Source organism: Osmerus eperlanus, chromosome 9, assembly GCF_963692335.1.
Source record: "Osmerus eperlanus chromosome 9, fOsmEpe2.1, whole genome shotgun sequence".
In the NCBI taxonomy this organism is placed as follows: Eukaryota; Metazoa; Chordata; class Actinopteri; order Osmeriformes; family Osmeridae; genus Osmerus; species Osmerus eperlanus.
In genome coordinates, this window is record NC_085026.1 from 2,156,890 (window position 1) to 2,174,267 (window position 17,378).

Sequence of the window (17,378 nt, forward strand, 5' to 3'; positions counted from 1 at the left end):
GGTCAACCCCGGGTCCACGTGTTTGCTGGTGTGAAGAAACCCCCTCCCCATGCAGAGGGCTTTCAGCCTGTCTGAACCCTGCTCTCTGTGTGGCTCAGTGACTGGTGCTCAGATCCACAGTGGTGAAGCCTCCCTATGTTTAAATAAGGAATGAGCTTTCACTGCATCCTGCTTCAATTCAACACCCAGGATTTCTCTCTCTGGGTGTCTCACACAATCACACACACACACAGGCACAGTATACAAACATGCACACACACACACACACTACCCAGTAAACAAACACGCACACACGTAAATCCCTGTGGGTCGTGGTTGAAGTATTCCAGTAGATTATTCAAAGAGTTTAGGATTGACAGGGCCTGGGCTCTCCTCTGTTGGTGTTTACTGGGAGCAGGGCAGAGGCAGAGATGGAGGCTGAGGAACAGACAGGGGCAGAGATAGAGGCACAGAGCGAGGCAAATATAAAGGCTGAGATAGAGACAGACGCAGGAACAAGGCAGAGAGAAAGGCAGAGGCCGGGGCATAAACGGAGGCTGTTTCAGGCAGAGGCAAAGGCAGAATGTGGGATGCAGAGGCAGGAGCAGAGGCAGGGGCAGAAGCAGAGGCAGGGGCAGAAGCAGGAGCAGAGGCAGGAGCAGAGACAGGGGCAGAAGCAGGGGCAGGGGCAGAGGCAGGGGCAGAGACAGGGGCAGAAGCAGGGGCAGAGGCAGGAGCAGAGGCAGGGGCAGAGTTATGGATTTACACTGAGCTGCCTCGGCTGAGAGTTCCCATAAGTCTCTGATGTTCATCTGCTACTCCAGGAGGAGATAAGAGCACCTCCACCACTATGCCGCAGAGACACACACACACACACACACCGACACATACTCAGAAACACACACATACTGACACACACTCACACACACTGACACAAACTCACACTGACACATACTCAGACACACACTGACACACTCTCACACACACACTAACGCTTTCTCCTACACTTTGAGGAGGTAAGCCTCCACCCCTGACACAATGTGACACATTAACACATACTGAGACACACACACTCAAACACGCCCACACACACGCTGAGACACACACGTGCACATACACACGTGCACATACACACACGTGTACACACACAGACAAGACATGGAATGACACAACGAAGCACATTCAGTGAAACACACAAACACATATAAGACCCACCAAACTGACATACTCACACACATACTGGGACTGAAACCTCTGTGGGTGATCTTTACGCTAATGTGGTGAATACCATTCCCCTCACACAGGTACAGCACCTTATAGAGCAGACCCCCTCCCAAGCCCCCCCCCCCCACCCTCCTCGGTGCACTAAAGTCCTGTTACTCAACCCCTCCACACACACACACACACACACACAAGCACACACACACACAAACACACACCAGGCGAGCCCCTGTTGGGTTCAAACATTACTCTAGTCAACCCCCCCCCACCTTCACCCCCTACGCACACATGAACACACACACATACACATGAACACACACACATGCACACACACACACACAGCTCTGAGGCCCCCCAGGGCCTGGTATATGTGCTCTATTAAGCTGGGCGTGTCTGAAAAGACTTCAGGCAGATCTCAGTATGGAGACTGAAGGACTCAGAGTGCTGGAGATGCTGTTTGCTTTGTACCTCTGGGTGGGACATTTCCATTACAATGGCGTCTGTGTGTGTGTGTGTACATGCCTGTGTGTTTGTGTCTTTGTTTGTGATTATGCCTTTGTTTGTGTGTATGTGTGTGTGCATGTGTGTGTGTGTGTGTGTGTGTGTGAGCATGTGGGATGCTTCAGTTTGTGAGGTCTGCCAAAGAAAAGCTGAATCTTCAATCAGATGTGATGAATTGAGGTGGATGCTACTTTTGCAGTTTTGGTGGACCTTGCCTGGGGCATAAGATAGGGGGGCTGGGATAGAGGCCGGGGTGGAGGCTGGGGTAAGACAGGGGGCCGGATTAGAAGCTGGGGACGAGGCTGGCGGAGGACAGGGGGCTGGGGGGGGGGAGTGGTTGGGGGGAGTGGTTGGGGTAAGACAGGGGGCTGGGAGGAGAGGCTGGGGTAAGACAGGAGGCTGGGGGAAAGGCGGGGGTAAGATAGGAGGCTGAGAGAGAGGGTGTGGTTGTGGGGTTGTAGAGACTGATAGAGAGACAATGATGGTTGTGTTAAGTACTTTTCTAACTGGAGACTTGTCTCTGTGGGTTTTCTTTGTACATGAACAGTGGAATTCGACGCTGACAGGAAGTGTACTGCTGATTGAACTTGGGGATAATGATGGAGTAGGTGTTGTGGGTTTGACTTATCTTATTAATCTGTGTTGTTCTCTCGTGTGCTCTCTCCTCCCTATCCCCTCTGTCTCTCTCTCTCCTATCTATCCCCTCTGTCTCTCTCTCTCCTACCTATCCCCTCTGTCTCTCTCTCTCCTACCTATCCCCTCTGTCTCTCTCTCTCCTACCTATCCCCTCTGTCTCTCTCTCTCCTGCCTATCCCCTCTGTCTCTCTCTCCCACCTATCCTCTCTGTCTCTCTCTCTCCTATCTATCCCCTCTGTCTCTCTCTCCTCCCTATCCCCTCTGTCTCTCTCTCTCCTACCTATCCCCTCTGTCTCTCTCTCTCCTATCTATCCCCTCTGTCTCTCTCTCTCCTACCTATCCTCTCTGTCTCTCTCTCTCCTACCTATCCTCTCTGTCTCTCTCTCTCCTATCTATCCCCTCTGTCTCTCTCTCCTCCCTATCCCCTCTGTCTCTCTCTCTCCTATCTATCCCCTCTGTCTCTCTCTCCCACCTATCCTCTCTGTCTCTCTCTCTCCTATCTATCCCCTCTGTCTCTCTCTCCTCCCTATCCCCTCTGTCTCTCTCTCTCCTACCTATCCCCTCTGTCTCTCTCTCTCCTATCTATCCCCTCTGTCTCTCTCTCTCCTACCTATCCTCTCTGTCTCTCTCTCTCCTACCTATCCTCTCTGTCTCTCTCTCTCCTATCTATCCCCTCTGTCTCTCTCTCCTCCCTATCCCCTCTGTCTCTCTCTCTCCTATCTATCCCCTCTGTCTCTCTCTCTCCTATCTATCCCCTCTGTCTCTCTCTCTCCTCCCTATCCCCTCTGTCTCTCTGTCTCCATCACACCCACCCTTCCTCTGTCTTTTATCTGTCTCTTTCCCCACCCTTCCTCTGTCTTTTATCTGTCTCTTTCTCTGTCTCTCTCTCTCTGTTTCTCTCTGTCTGTCTCTCAATGTCGGTCTCTCTCTTTCTCTCTCTCTTTGTATTTGCATTTCTCTCTCCCACCCCTCTCTCCCTTTATTCCTTTCTCCTTCCAACCTACCCACCCTTTACCTGTCTTCTCTGCCTCCCCCTCTCTTCTGCCTCCTTCCTTTTCCTGTTCTCCACTGGTTCTCCTGTGGTCCTCTCCGGCAGAACCGGTTCCACCTCCAGATGTCGGCCCGTGTTCCCCCGTCCAGTCTGGGGAACCTGCTGCTGTCGGTGTTCCATGGGAGGGATGGAGGAGGCAGGGGGGACAGGGGCACGGGCGGGGCAGCGGTGGTCTGCCCCGGCTGGGAAGAGGGGGGCGAGGGGCTCCTCGGGCACCTGCAGGAGGGGGGCGGCGCCAGCGGGCGTCTCTGGGACGTCATCAACCTCACCCACATAGGGGGCCTGGGGGGGAGGAGGGAGGAGGCCAGCGAGGAGGGAAGGGAGGGCCAGAGAGAGGAGGAGGTGCTGGGGCTCCTCTCCGGCCGCCTGCTGCGCTCCCCCTCCCCCCTCTCCTCCGCCCTGCTCCTGGGCTCCGACCCAGAGTGCCTCTCCTCCGTCCTTCGCGCCGCGCAGCGCCTCTCCCCCTCGCTCCCCGCCCTGCAGTGGATCATGGGATACCCCCTGTCTCCAGACTCCCTCCACACCCTGGGGGGCCCCCTCGGCTTGTTGGCCTACGGGGAGGTCGGCCGCAAGCCCATCAGCTTCTACATTCGGGATGCTCTGCAGCTCATTGGACGAGCCGTCACCGCGGCGACCATGGTGAGGCCAGACCTGGCCCTGATCCAGAACATGGTGAACTGCTATGATAAGCCCAACCGCCAAGAACTGCCCTCGTCTGGACAGTACCTGGCAAGGTAAACACACACCTGACCGCACACACACGTAGATACACACCACACACTGACCGCACACACACATAGATACACACCACACACTGACCGCACACACACGTAGATACACACCACACACTGACCGCACACACACGTAGATACACACCACACACTGACCGCACACACACGTAGATACACACCACACACTGACCGCACACACACGTAGATACACACCACACACTGACCAAACACACACAAGCACGTACACTGGTGACCTTTCTGGTTAAGAAAGGGGGGGATAGATAATGAGAGAGAGAGAGAGAGAGAGAGAGAGAGAGAGAGAGAGAGAGAGAGAGCGATAGAGAGAGTGAGAGAGAAAAAGAGAGAGAGAGAGAGAGAGCGATAGAGAGAGTGAGAGAGAAAAAGAGAGAGAGAGAGAGAGATAGAGAGAGAGAGAGAGAGAGAGAGAGAGAGAGAGAGAGAGAGTGGGGGGACTAGAGAGAATCAGTGGGGTTCTGCTCTTTGTATACAGGTTCTGCTGTTTAGACTCTCTGCTCCATTCAGGCAGGTCGTGCTGTTCGGTCTCTCCTCCAGCAGGGAGCTGATGCTTATCAGTGCTCCGTGCCCAGCCCAGATTGACTCTGACAGGCTTACACAGCACTGGGAACTTGGAGACTTCCACATGGAAAGGCAATTAACAGCTCTATGCCTGAGGGATTGAGAGAGGGAGGGAGGGAGGGCAGGGGGATGAGATGGAGAGGGAGGAGGATGAAGAGGAGGAGGAGGAGGAGGAGGAGGAGAAGGGAAAACGTAGCATTTCACCGTTTCATATTCAAAGCAGCCAAACCCCAAGGGAGTTATGCGGAAACAATGCTTGAATACAAATACGCAACATTTGGCCCAGGATGACGATGCTCCTTCCTCTGGTCCAGAATCACAATCCCTGAGTGCCTGTTCCCATCGCATCACAGACAGGGAGGATGGGAGGGAGGGAGAGAGAGAGACAAAGAAAAAGAAAGAGAGAGAGATAGAGAGACAGGGAGGCAGAGGGAGATTGAGAGAGGAAGAGAGAGAGAGGAGGAAGAAAAGAGTCTGAAAAGAAAAGGAAGTAAGAGTAAGAGAGGTTGACAGAGACACAGGGAGAAAGGCAAAGAGAGGAGCTGAGATGGGGGAAATGAAAGAGAGATATAAAGTGAGTGAGAGAGAGAAAAACTGAGAGCGAGAGCGAGATATAAAGTGAGTGAGAGAGAGAAAGACAGAGAGAGAGCGAGAGATATAAAGTGAGAGAGAGAGAGAGAAAGACAGAGAGAGAGATATAAAGTGAGTGAGAGAAAGACAGAGAGAGAGCGAGAGATATAAAGTGTGAGAGAGAGAGAGAAAGACAGAGAGAGAGATATAAAGTGAGTGAGAGAAAGACAGAGAGAGAGAGCGAGAGATATAAAGTGAGTGAGAGAGAGAAAGACAGAGAGAGTGAGAGATATAAAGTGAGAGAGAGAGAGAGAAAGACAGAGAGCGAGCGAGAGAGAGAGAGAGAGAGAGAGTGAGAGAGAGAGAGAGAGAGAGAGAGAGAGAGAGAGAGAGAGAGAGTGATTGCGTTGTTGTTGTTATCTGGAAAAGGGATCTGCCAGTCAGTCACTGCCATCTCAGGGTCCCAGCTGCCAGAGTGACTCTGTCTCTCCGGGGAGATTAAAACAAGCGCCCCCAACCACTCGGAGGACGACAGCAGGGGAGGAAACTTCCTCCGATGAGATGGAGCAAGAGAGGAGAGAGCGAGAGACGGGGAGATAGAGGGGAGACCAGCCCAATCCTGGCTTTAGTGGCCTCATCCGTCACGCACTGCTCCTGCAAGGCAGAGTCTCTCCCGGAGGACACCAGGGCAAGTCTCTCTGCTGGGGCTCATCTCTCTCTGACACTGCCCCCTGGCACACACATTTACATCCCGACTGGCTGGCCGGTGATTAATGGTCGCCGTCACACAGAATATCAGATCAGACGCCAGGGTGTTTCTTATTCTGCATGTGTGGAGGGCAGAATCCATGTATTGATCAGAGATCAATTCAAGGAAAGAAGAATGGGTGTTTTTTGCACACTTGGTCTTTATAGACTCACTAGGACAACTCCTTACCAGTGTGTGTGTGTGTGGGTGTGTCTCTGTGGGTGTGTGTGTGTGTCTCTGTGGGTGTGTGTGTGTGTCTCTGTGGGTGTGTGTGTCTCTGTCGGTGTGTCTCTGTGGTCGTGTAGGTGTCTGAGGGATGTGTCTGTGTCTCTGTGGGGGTGTAGGTGTCTGAGGGATGTGTGTGTGCCTGTGTCTCTGTGGGTGTGTCTGTGTCTGTGGGTGTGTGTGTGTGTGTCTGTGTCTCTGTGGGTGTGCGTGTGTCTGTGTCTCTGTGGGTGTGTGTGTGTCTGTGTCTCTGTGGGTGTGTGTGTGTCTGTGTCTGTGTCTCTGTGGTGTGTGTGTGTCTGTGTCTCTGTGGGTGTGTGTCTGTGTCTCTGTGGGTGTGTGTGTGTCTGTGTCTCTGTGGGTGTGATCAGTTGTGGCTGTCTTAAGCTGTTAGTTGGCACAATGACACAATGAAGAAGAGCTGTTTACCCACAATGCACAGCTGAGGGTGAACAGGCACACACAAAGCTGGTGATGAAACACAGGCCAATGCTTTCAAAACAGGAAGCCCTTAATTAGCGCTGTGTAATTAAGATCTAACCTGTTTCTTTTAAACCTCCCTCACTTAGTGAATCACATATTAAGAGTGTGTGTGTGTGTGGACGTGGGTAGGTGCGTGTGTGTAAGTGCGAGCACGCGCATGACTGCGCATGTGTACTTGTGTGCGTGTGTCTGCGCTCGAGTGTGTACGCATGGGAAGGTGTGTCCTACACCGCCCTACACGCACACTCAGTATGCGCTGGACAGCCCTGACAGAGCAGGCAGACCCCAGCCAGGGCTGGGCCAGAAGGAGGAGGCGGGGTTAATGACCCTCACTATCAATTTAGCCTCCTTCCTCCTCCTCCCCACCTCTCATGTTTAATGGAGGAAGTTCACCCGCGGCCTCCCTCGCTGCTCACCTAACAGAGGAGAGAGGGGGAGAGGAGAACGAAGGAGAGAGAACGAGAGAGGAGGCTTGAAGGACACAGAAGGATGTGTGTGTGTCTGTTTTATGCGTGTGCGTGTGTGTGTGAGAGAGAGAGAGAGAGAGAGAGAGAGAGAGAGAGAGAGAGAGAGAGAGAGAGAGAGACAGAAACAAGGAGAGACGTGTCATTCACTCAGCAAGCATACAGGAGGTGAGAGCCAAGCTGGGAGGCATCACCGTCCAAGACAAATGAGGAAACTATTAGCCTCGCCCCCTGACCTACAATAGCAGCACAGTTAAACACCCAGACGTCACCTAACAATCCTCCACTGACTAGACTTGACCCAACGATCCCAGCACAGCTCAAACTCCCAATTTCACGCGAAGGAATCTCTAATCTCCTCCATAACGTCACATGACACATTCCCTTGACCTGACCCAACAGTCTCTTCATGGTTTAACATTGAGACAACAACCAGCGTTTTTCTGCACGGTCAAGCATTCAGACATCGCGTAACGATCACCGCATGGTTCACCAGCCGGGGCATATTTATGTGCAAGCGGCGATTGCTCATTCTAATGTATTCCATCGTAAAGGGTGGCGCGGGCTGGCGAGAGAGTGAGAGGAATAGTAATGACAGCTAGGACGGCCAGACAGGCCAGACCTTCTAGATCCACATTAACTTCTAATAATGAGTTAGTGGAAGATGCAATTATTACAGCCAACACACACAGAAGGGACTGGGAGTTTTGAAACTAAGTTTGAATGTGTTAAGAACTCTTTCAATTACTTTTTTTGTCACCTAATTTTATATTATATTAATATTATATTATTATATATATATATATATATATATGTGTGTGTGTGTGTGTACATCCAGAATTATTGGCACCCCTGGTAAAGATGATTAAAAAGGGTTATATTTTTTGGTAACTTAGAATTTTTTATTTTTACAATCCAATATTTTATTAATATAGTAACAAATTAATTTAATACAGACAATTTATTCAAAAAAATCAGTCATCAATAAATACATTTATGCTTCTATTATCGACACTCCTGCATTTAATACTTTGCACATCCCCTCTTTGCCAATGAAACGTCCCTGAGTCTTCTTCTGTAACATCTAAGAAGTAAGAGGGGTGCGTGGAGCAGCAGCACCACAGTAGCCTCCTCCTCTGTCTCCCTCCAGGTTCCTGTCCAACACCTCCTTCACCGGAGCCACGGGGCTGGTGCAGGTGGAGTCCGCCCGCTCCCGGGTCCTCTCCTCCCAGCTCTTCCACGTGTGGAGCCTGAAGCGGGGGGCTCTGGGACAGCCCGCCTGGGTGACCGTGGGCCAGTGGACCCGGGGCCGGCTGGAGCTGGAGGAGGGAGTCCTGGGGCTGGGACCGGGGCTGGGGCCGGGGGTGACCCCGGGCCAGGGCCAGGGTGCCGGGGTGCGGGGAGGGGACGGCCAGGGGGACAGCAGCCCTGGGGGGCGCTGGAGGCCAGGCCTGACCGTGGAGGGTCATCGCCTGCGTGTGGTCACCTTGGTGGAACACCCGTTTGTGTTCACAAGGGAGGTGGATGAGGACGGTCTCTGCCCCGCCGGACAGCTGTGTCTGGACCCCAGGACCAACCGGTCTGACCTGCTCCAAAGCCTGTTTCACCAGCTCCACAACCCCAACAGCACATCAGCCGACCTGGGGGAGGGCGTGGGTGAGCCGCACACACTCCGGACATAATCCTCATTCTTCTCATTACTAAACTCAATAATATAGTACACTCAATACTCATGTCATATACTTCTGCTAATATGATATACTGATCATACATACTTAGATGAATATGACATACTTAAATTAATAATACATACTTATACTCAAAAAAAGAGAGAATTTTTTTTGTGTGTGTGTGTTTTTTCGCCGTATTATACCTCCAGTCATATACACACTCTTAAACAGTCAACCTTACACATTCACACAAGACACATGCTGTTTCTAGCTCTGGTGAGAAGTCTTCTGACAACAGCTTAGAAACTAAATCTGAGTATGGTCGTTCTCCATCTGTGGATTCTAACATGGTCAAAGCGACGTCTTTGACGGCCTTATCAATGTTCACACGAGCGCTCAATTCACGCAGACCTGCCAGACGACCTGCGCAAGTGTTGCTACGGTTACTGCATCGACCTGCTGGAGAAGCTGGCGGAGGACATGGGCTTCACCTTTGACCTCTACATCGTGGGGGACGGGAAGTACGGGGCGCGGCTCGGCGGGGGGAACTGGACGGGGCTGGTGGGAGACCTGCTGGCCGGGACCGCAGACATGGCCGTCACCTCCTTCAGCATCAACTCGGCCCGGAGCCGGGTGATGGACTTCACCTCGCCTTTCTTCTCCACCAGCCTGGGGATACTGGTGAGAGGGGGAGGGGGGGGAGGGGGGTCTGTGTGTGTAAGGTTTGGGGGTCAGCGTGTGTGTTTAGGGGGAGCGTGTGTGTTTTGGGGTAAGAGTGTCTTTGGTGGGGTGCGTGTGGATGGGGGGGGGGGGGGTATTTGTGGGTGAAAGTGTGTGTGTGCATGCGTGTATGGAGTGTGTGTGAGTATGTTTTGGGGGTAAGCTCCTTTTCGTTTTGGAGAACATGTGTGTGTGTGTTTGTGTGAAGCTAGTTCCCCTTTACATGGTTTGAAGTTGTGACGTTTACATTTCCCATCTCGAAATGACCTCATCGTCCTTCAACAGAACGTCCTTTTCTCGGACTCCAGTTCGGAGGCTGCCCACCCATCTGCCTGATTAGTATTCTGACTGATGTGTCAAACATCCTTCATAAACTCCCCACCAACACCAACTGGTCTCTAAGAGCTGCCAGGCGTGTGTGTGTACGTGTGCGTGTGCTTGTGTGCGAAACAGTTGTTGTGTACTGTTTGTGCGTGTGTGTGAGAGGAAACGTTGGTGTAAAAAAGTGCATCTGTATTTGTGTGTGTGATCGTGTGCGAAACCGTTGTGGTGTTCTGCACGTGTGTGTGTGTGAGGAAACGGGTGTGAAAAGTATGATCGTGTGTGCGTGGAGATTGTCTACTGTGTAAAAAGCATCTGTGTGCGCGCGTGTCCCCCCCCCCATGCGTGTGCATGCATTGATCTAAACCCCCTCCGTCTCCACCCCCACCCCCACCCCCAGGTGCGTAGCAGGGACACCGCAGCCCCCATAGGGGCGTTCATGTGGCCCCTGCACTGGTCCATGTGGGTGGGCATCTTCGTCACGCTCCACCTCACCGCCCTCTTCCTCACGCTGTACGAGTGGAACAGCCCCTTCGGCATGACTCCCCACGGCCGCAACAGGCTGAGGGTGTTCTCCTACTCCTCCGCCCTCAACCTCTGCTACGCCATCCTGTTTGGACGCACCGTGGCCACCAAGGTGCACAGCCGGTCTACAGGAGAGAGGGGGGGAGGGGGGAGAGCGAGGGAGGGAGGGAGGGAGATAGAAAAAGCGAAAGAGTGGGGATAGTGTGAGATAGAGCGAGAGACAGAAAGAGTGAAGGGGATGAAAGGAAGGAAGGAAGGAAGGAAGGAAGAGGAGTGCTGAGAGAAAGAGAGAGAGGAGTAGGGGACGAGAGGGAAGAACAACAATGAGAGGAAGAGAAGAGGTAAACTGGGGGAAAGCAAGAAAGAGAGGAAGGAGAGAGAGAAAGAGTAACATGATATGAAATACACGGGTGTTGCCGCTCTGTAAACAAACCAGCTCCACGATCCTGTACACAAACAATGCAAAGTAATCAGCAGAACTGAAGCCAGACCAAATACATGCATTAGATTCTTGGGAAGCAATTTGATATCCATTATTCTATTCATCTCTTACTGCACCGCTGGAGGATAACTTTAATCACACCTTAAATTAATTTCAATATGAAATCGGTGTTTTTGTTATTGGTATTTTACCACACCAAAGCTAAACCAGAGCGCGTGTGTATTCATGTGTGTTTCTGTGTGTGTGCGTGTGTATGTGTGTGTGAGTTTCTGCATACGTATGTGTGTGCATTCATGTATACATGCATACATGCCTGTGTGTGTGTGTGTGTAGACTCCTAAGTGCTGGACCGGGCGGTTCCTGATGAACCTCTGGGCCATCTTCTGCCTGCTGGTCCTGTCCAGCTACACTGCTAACCTGGCCGCCGTCATGGTGGGAGAGAAGACCTTCGAGGAGGTGTCTGGAATACACGACGACAAGGTTAGACCACACATGCACCCACACACGCACACGCACGCGCACACACTAGCACACACAGGTACACAGGTACACATACACTCTTTTCACACTCAGTCAATTCTTTTAGTATTCCGTTTCTTATCCGTCGAGATGCACACACTCACACACACGTGCAAGGTCAGGTGTGTGAGTGAAGAGAGGGATTATTTATGAAGGATTATCCCCCTGGTATTTTTCAAACCGCTGAGGGAGTTTATAGATGGTGAATTTAAGATGAGACTGATGATGTTACCTCCTCCCTCTCATGCCCCATCCCTTTCTCTCCCCCTCTCACTCCCTTCCCATTCTTTCCCTCCCCCCCCCCAGCTCCACCACCCCTCCCTGGGGTTCAGGTTTGGCACGGTGAGAGAGAGCAGTGCGGAGGACTACATGAAGAAGAGCTTTCCGGAAATGTATGACTACATGAGGCGCTTCAACCAGCCCACCACACCCGACGGAGTATCCATGCTGAAGTAAGGAACACACACACACAACCATATAACAAGCCCAGCACACCTGACAGAAGTTCCATGCTGACTGACACACACACACACACAAACACACAAAGATATAACAAGGCCAGCAGAGTGTCCATGCTGACACACACATTTACAAAACTCACACACACACACACAAGCACAAACATGGGCACACCTTGCAAACAGAGATGAAAGGTGGAACAGTGTTTGGTTGGATGAAACACACAGAGGGAGAGAGAGAGATGGAGAGAGAGAGACACAGAGAGATGGAGAGAGAGAGACACAGAGACAGAGAAAAAGAGAGACAGAAAAGGGAACTTTGATGTCTGCATAGATGGACAGAAGGGGACGTCAGGGCAGAGTAAAAGCACTGACCCACACACAGCTCTGAGAGAGAACAGGAGCGCACTTCGGGAGAGAGAGAACACAGCTCTCTCTCACACACACACACACATTCATGCCAGAAAGAACACACTGGGTGATCGGCACCCACTGAGAGGAACCCCCCTCAGAGGAGCTCTCTTCTGCTCCCCCTCGCAGACAGGGAGAGAGGGAGGGATACTGAAGAGGGGGGAAGAGATAGGCGGACAAAGAAAGAGGGGGAGATAAAAAGGAAGAGAGAGAAAAGGAAAGAGAGATAAAGAGAGAAGGGTAGATATAGAGAAAGATGGAGAGAGAAAGAGAGATATAGAGGTGTGAGAGAGATTAAGATCATTTGAATTTGGGATGCTGAGAGACAGAGAGAGAAAGAGAGAGAGAAAGAGTACAAGAGAAGTTGGCAATGGTTTTTCCTGAAACCAAAGACTTTTTAAAGTCATCTCTGTTTGTGGTAGACCTAGCCTACACCCAGTGGAGAATAATAAGGAGTTTCAGGTAATTTGATCAGCCAGCCAGCCTGATGTGATATCCGGCTGGTTTTCCAGTCAGTAAGTGCTCGGTACGTGTGTGTGTGCATGTGTGTACGTGTATATGCACCATATGTGTGTGCGCCTTTGTGAATGTGTGGACATGTCTGTGTGTGTGTTTGTGTGTGTGTGTGTGTGTATTCCAGTCCAGCTGCTCAGATAGCAGGTTTAGGCGTGTTCACTACTGAGGGCCACTCCATAACAGGGGTCAGTCAGGGTCAGTAAGGGGTCAGTCGCTCATGCTGGTGTGCATGTGTGTGTGTGTACTCTCTTATCAAGCAGGCCCAGGTGTGTGTGTTTGTTTACATAGTCGAGTGTATAACAGGAGGTTAATCGCATCTCTAAATGTCAGAGATGTTGAGACGAGCTGCTGTATTAAACATGAGATGAGGCTGGATGCTCTGAAACACTGGCTGCATTGTACTGATCTGGAGGTATCCGGCCCTGTCTGAAGGATTGTGCTGACTCTGGATTGTGTCTCCATGAATCGATGATGTCTGTGTAGTCTAACTCTTATGGTGTGTGCGTGTTTGTCTGTTTGTGTTTGTGGTGTTTGCTTGTGTGTGTGTGTGTGTGTGTGTGTGTGTGTGGGGTTCTGTGTGTGTGTCTTTGTGTCTTTGTATTGAAGGACAGATCCTCCTACTCTGGATGCCTTCATCATGGATAAAGCCCTGCTGGACTTTGAGGTGTCCATCGACGCGGCATGCAAACTACTCACTGTGGGGAAACCATTTGCAATAGAAGGTGAGCAGGACACACACACACAGAGACACAAATACACACACCACACACAGACACAATTACACACACACAGAGACACAAATACACACACACACACACACACACACACACAGAGACACAAATACACACACATGCAGAGACACATTTACGTAAAAATGCATGCATAGACTCATGCACACACAGACTAAATGACACAGTGGAGTAACAGCTAGGCTGAGGGATGACTGAAGGGTTGGAAGATTGTAGGTCTGTAGGGGTTGTGGGACGGTGGGGTAGGGTGCAAGGCCTGAGGTGTTCTAGGGTTGTAGTGTGGTCGGACTACAGGGTTGAAGTGTAGGACTACAGGACTGTAGAGTTTTATGGTTTTAAATGAGCAGGCTTGTCAAAAAGATGAAGCTAGTTCGATAGATAGTCAATGCTCTACTGCTGGTCATGCTGGGGGCTATCTGAATAATATATTTCATTTCTGTAATTCATTTCTGTAATTTTAGAACATGCAGTCAGTTACTATCTCTCTCTCACACACACACACCCCATAATGATACACTGGCGAGCTCATCGTCTCAAAGTGTGTGCATGAAGACAGCCCTGCTGGAAACACCGCAGCCTGTCAATCACAGACCTGGCTCCCCCTCAAACACCGAGGAGAGTTGACCAGCCCCAACGCAAACTTCCTCTCTTTCAAAGCCCGTTTTTTTCATCTCACAGGGGCGGCAGAGACGCTATGCGGGCCTCTGCGGCTCACACGTGAGATACAATCGCTGGGCGGATTGTGGAGATAACAAACGCACCTCGTTGGTATGCACGCTGGGTAGCGGAGCGTGTAGACAGCCTCGCAGCTGATGTATTGACTGTTGACCTGCCATGGCTATCACTTCACACAGAAGCTTGTTGAATGGAAGGAATTTTTCCAGTAGAATAGAATGTAATGTATTAGACTAGAGTGGAGTGAAATTGAACAGCAAAGAATAGAATAGAATAGAATGGAATGGAACACAATCCAACTCCAAAGAATAGAAGGGGTCTTTCATCCAAGACAGAGAGGACAGTACTCACAAAGACAGAGAGATGTGGGTCTCAAAGAAAGACAGATGTAGGAGCTTGAGGGTGGTGGAAGGAGGAAGAGGAGGAAGAGGAGGAAGAGGAGGGAGAGGCAGGGAGAGGCAGGGAGATAGAGGGCTTTCATTTGCCCACTGCCAGTTAGTGTCCTTCTGCACAGGGAGTGATAAAGGACCCCGGCAGTGGAGTCACCTAATCAAGACAAACCTTCCCCCCTTCCCCGGAGAGAGGGAGCGATGGAGGGGGGGGCCGAGGGCAGGAGAGGAGAGACAGGAGGGACGTTATTCGGTGAGACAAAGAGGCACAAGGGATGTCTGAGGAAAGGGGGAAGCAGGTGGGGGGGGGGCGGGGGGGAGCGAGGGAAAGGAGAGCCCAGTCCAGACACTGCAGGAAGAGGAAGGGTTCTGTCTCTCTCGGACTCCTGGAACAGAGAGAGGCAGAAGACGAAGAGTTTGCTTCTGTTTCCGGGGCACGGAAATGTTTATGACAGCTCAGACACACCCCATTACAGTTTGCCGATTGCTTGGACACCAAAATGTCAAACAACACACAGTTAGTGAAATCTGACACTCAATGAACAAAACAGCAGCCCCGATCTGCACAACTCTAAGCACATTCTCAGCCTCACACTATTTGCAAATTACTAAACACTCTTTTCTACATTAGACACAGAAATATAATATTATGTCACTTACTGTAATTGCCTTTTCAAGACACTGCCTTGTAAAATGCCACACTTGAACGAATGGATCAAACACGGCCGTCAGGTGTAAAAGCCTAAAGTGCTTACAGTTTTTTCCAATTGCTTACATGCTTACAGTTTTTTCCAATTGCTTATGTAAGCACAATTTTAAAAACAGGGCTCACTTTGTCAAAACGCAACACATGATTCACACAACTAGACACACATGTAGCAGAACACCTCCAATCTTTTGCAAAATGAAACACTTCGTTCAAAACTATACAATCATGTATAAAAACCTATTTCTGTCACCGTATGCCACGCACATGGTTCATAAAATTGGACTGTTTGAACCAGTTACACACTGTTGTGCAAAAAAACACTTTTACACTAACTATTCTTTTCTAATGATATAACCTGCTTGATTTTGTCAGAGATATTGTTACAGTAGAGTACGTAAAAGTACATGGATTTGTTGACCAAACACAACACACAAGACCAGTACTGCACACTGTTGAAAATATGTACTGTACTCTCCACATTGTCTACGTAAAGGTTGCATTTTGTTCCGAAAATCTGAACATACTTCAAATTGAATACGGTATAGTATTCAATTACGTAAGAGCGTCTGCTACGTAAATGACTAAATGTAGTAGGCTACATACTGTAAACACAGCTAATACATTTGTGGAGACAAATGAAAGTATTCAGCAAATGAATACAGTAGATTGTTTCAATCATGGACTGCCGTAAATGTGTACAAAAAAAGTACTGATATAGTGCATATGTAGTAGGCTACATTTTACTGTACTGGAGACAGTAGAGTAAAGAGAGAGGATGAGAGGGGGAGCCCGTGGAGGAAGAGTGGTAGGGAGAGGGAGACCTGCCGGTCGTGGAAGAATAGGGCCAAATTTACAGTATCTAATGAAATTGGAACAACATTGGTTGACCATGTTGGGAACCATGAGGCAACATTGAGAACAGAGAGTTCAGCCCAACCTCAGCAGATATGCATTTGCTGTGTTTACACTATGTAGCCTATTACAGTATTTGATTTGAAATATGTTCTGATCTTCTACACAAAATGCAACCTTTATGTTGACAATGTGAAGAAATACAGTACATATTTTCATCATTGTGCAGTACTGGTCTTGTGTGTTGTGTTTGGTCAACATATTCGTGTAGTTTACGTACTCTACTGTAACAATATCTCTGACAAAATCAAGCAGGTTATATCATTAGAAAAGAATAGTTAGTGTTTTTAATTGTGCACAATTGTGTGTAACTGGTTCAAACAGAGTCACATTTGATGAACCATGTGTGTGGCATACGGTGACATCATTGGATTTTATACATGATTGTATAGTTTTGAACGAAGTGTTTCATTTTGCAAAAGATCGGAGGTGTTCTGCTACTTGTGTGTCTAGTTGTGTGAATCGTGTGTTGTATTTGACAAAGTGAGCCCTGTTTTCAAAATTGTGCTTAGGGTAAGCAATTGGAAGAAAAGGTAAGCAATCGGAAAAAATGGTAAGCAATTGATATTTTTTAAATATTACCACTGAGCTGTATGTGTTTGTGTGTGTGATGTCGTATATGTATGTTTTTTATGTGCGTGTGTGCTTGTGTTTGTGCATATGTGTGGGCCATGTCGGTGTGTGTGTGTGTGTTTTCCATCCCTGCCCAGCCATCCAGAACGGAGTGTGTCTCGAAATGAGGCAGGCGGGCAAAGCTGTGTTGTTGCCAGGGCGGAATTGTTGTTGGCAGGGTAGTTGCTGCTTGGCAAGAGTGATATGTCTGTGTGTGTGTGTCCGTGTGTGTGTGTATGCGTGTGTGTGTGTGTTTAGGTATGTGTTTGTTATGGAGAATAAAAGAGAGATAGAGAGAGTTTGAGTTGGGAGAGAGGGGAACAACAGACCGGTTGTTTATGGATTTGGGGTGTGCGTATAAATTGGTGGCCATCAGTCGGAGAGGAAAAGAGCAAAACAAAAGACACGGCTGCTCCTTAGTCTCTCACTGTCTGACTCGTCTACATAAGGAGGGATGAGACAGGAGCTGACAGACGAATACTGTCTGTCCCTGCTCATCAGAGGAGAGTGAGCGAGAGCGAGGGAGACAGAGAGAGACAGAGAG

At 49.9% G+C, this 17,378-nt stretch overlaps 1 protein-coding gene across 1 annotated transcript in view; it reads left to right on the top strand.

Annotated features, from left to right (window-relative positions):
- The window catches only part of grin3ba (glutamate receptor, ionotropic, N-methyl-D-aspartate 3Ba), a 51,642-nt gene that overhangs the window by 26,607 nt on the left and 7,657 nt on the right, over positions 1-17,378 (top strand). Inside the window, 7 exon segments of the mRNA XM_062470176.1 lie at positions 3,434-4,122; positions 8,357-8,862; positions 9,286-9,557; positions 10,318-10,554; positions 11,218-11,364; positions 11,710-11,855; positions 13,395-13,510. Of these exon segments, the coding sequence (XP_062326160.1) occupies positions 3,434-4,122; positions 8,357-8,862; positions 9,286-9,557; positions 10,318-10,554; positions 11,218-11,364; positions 11,710-11,855; positions 13,395-13,510 (2,113 nt within the window).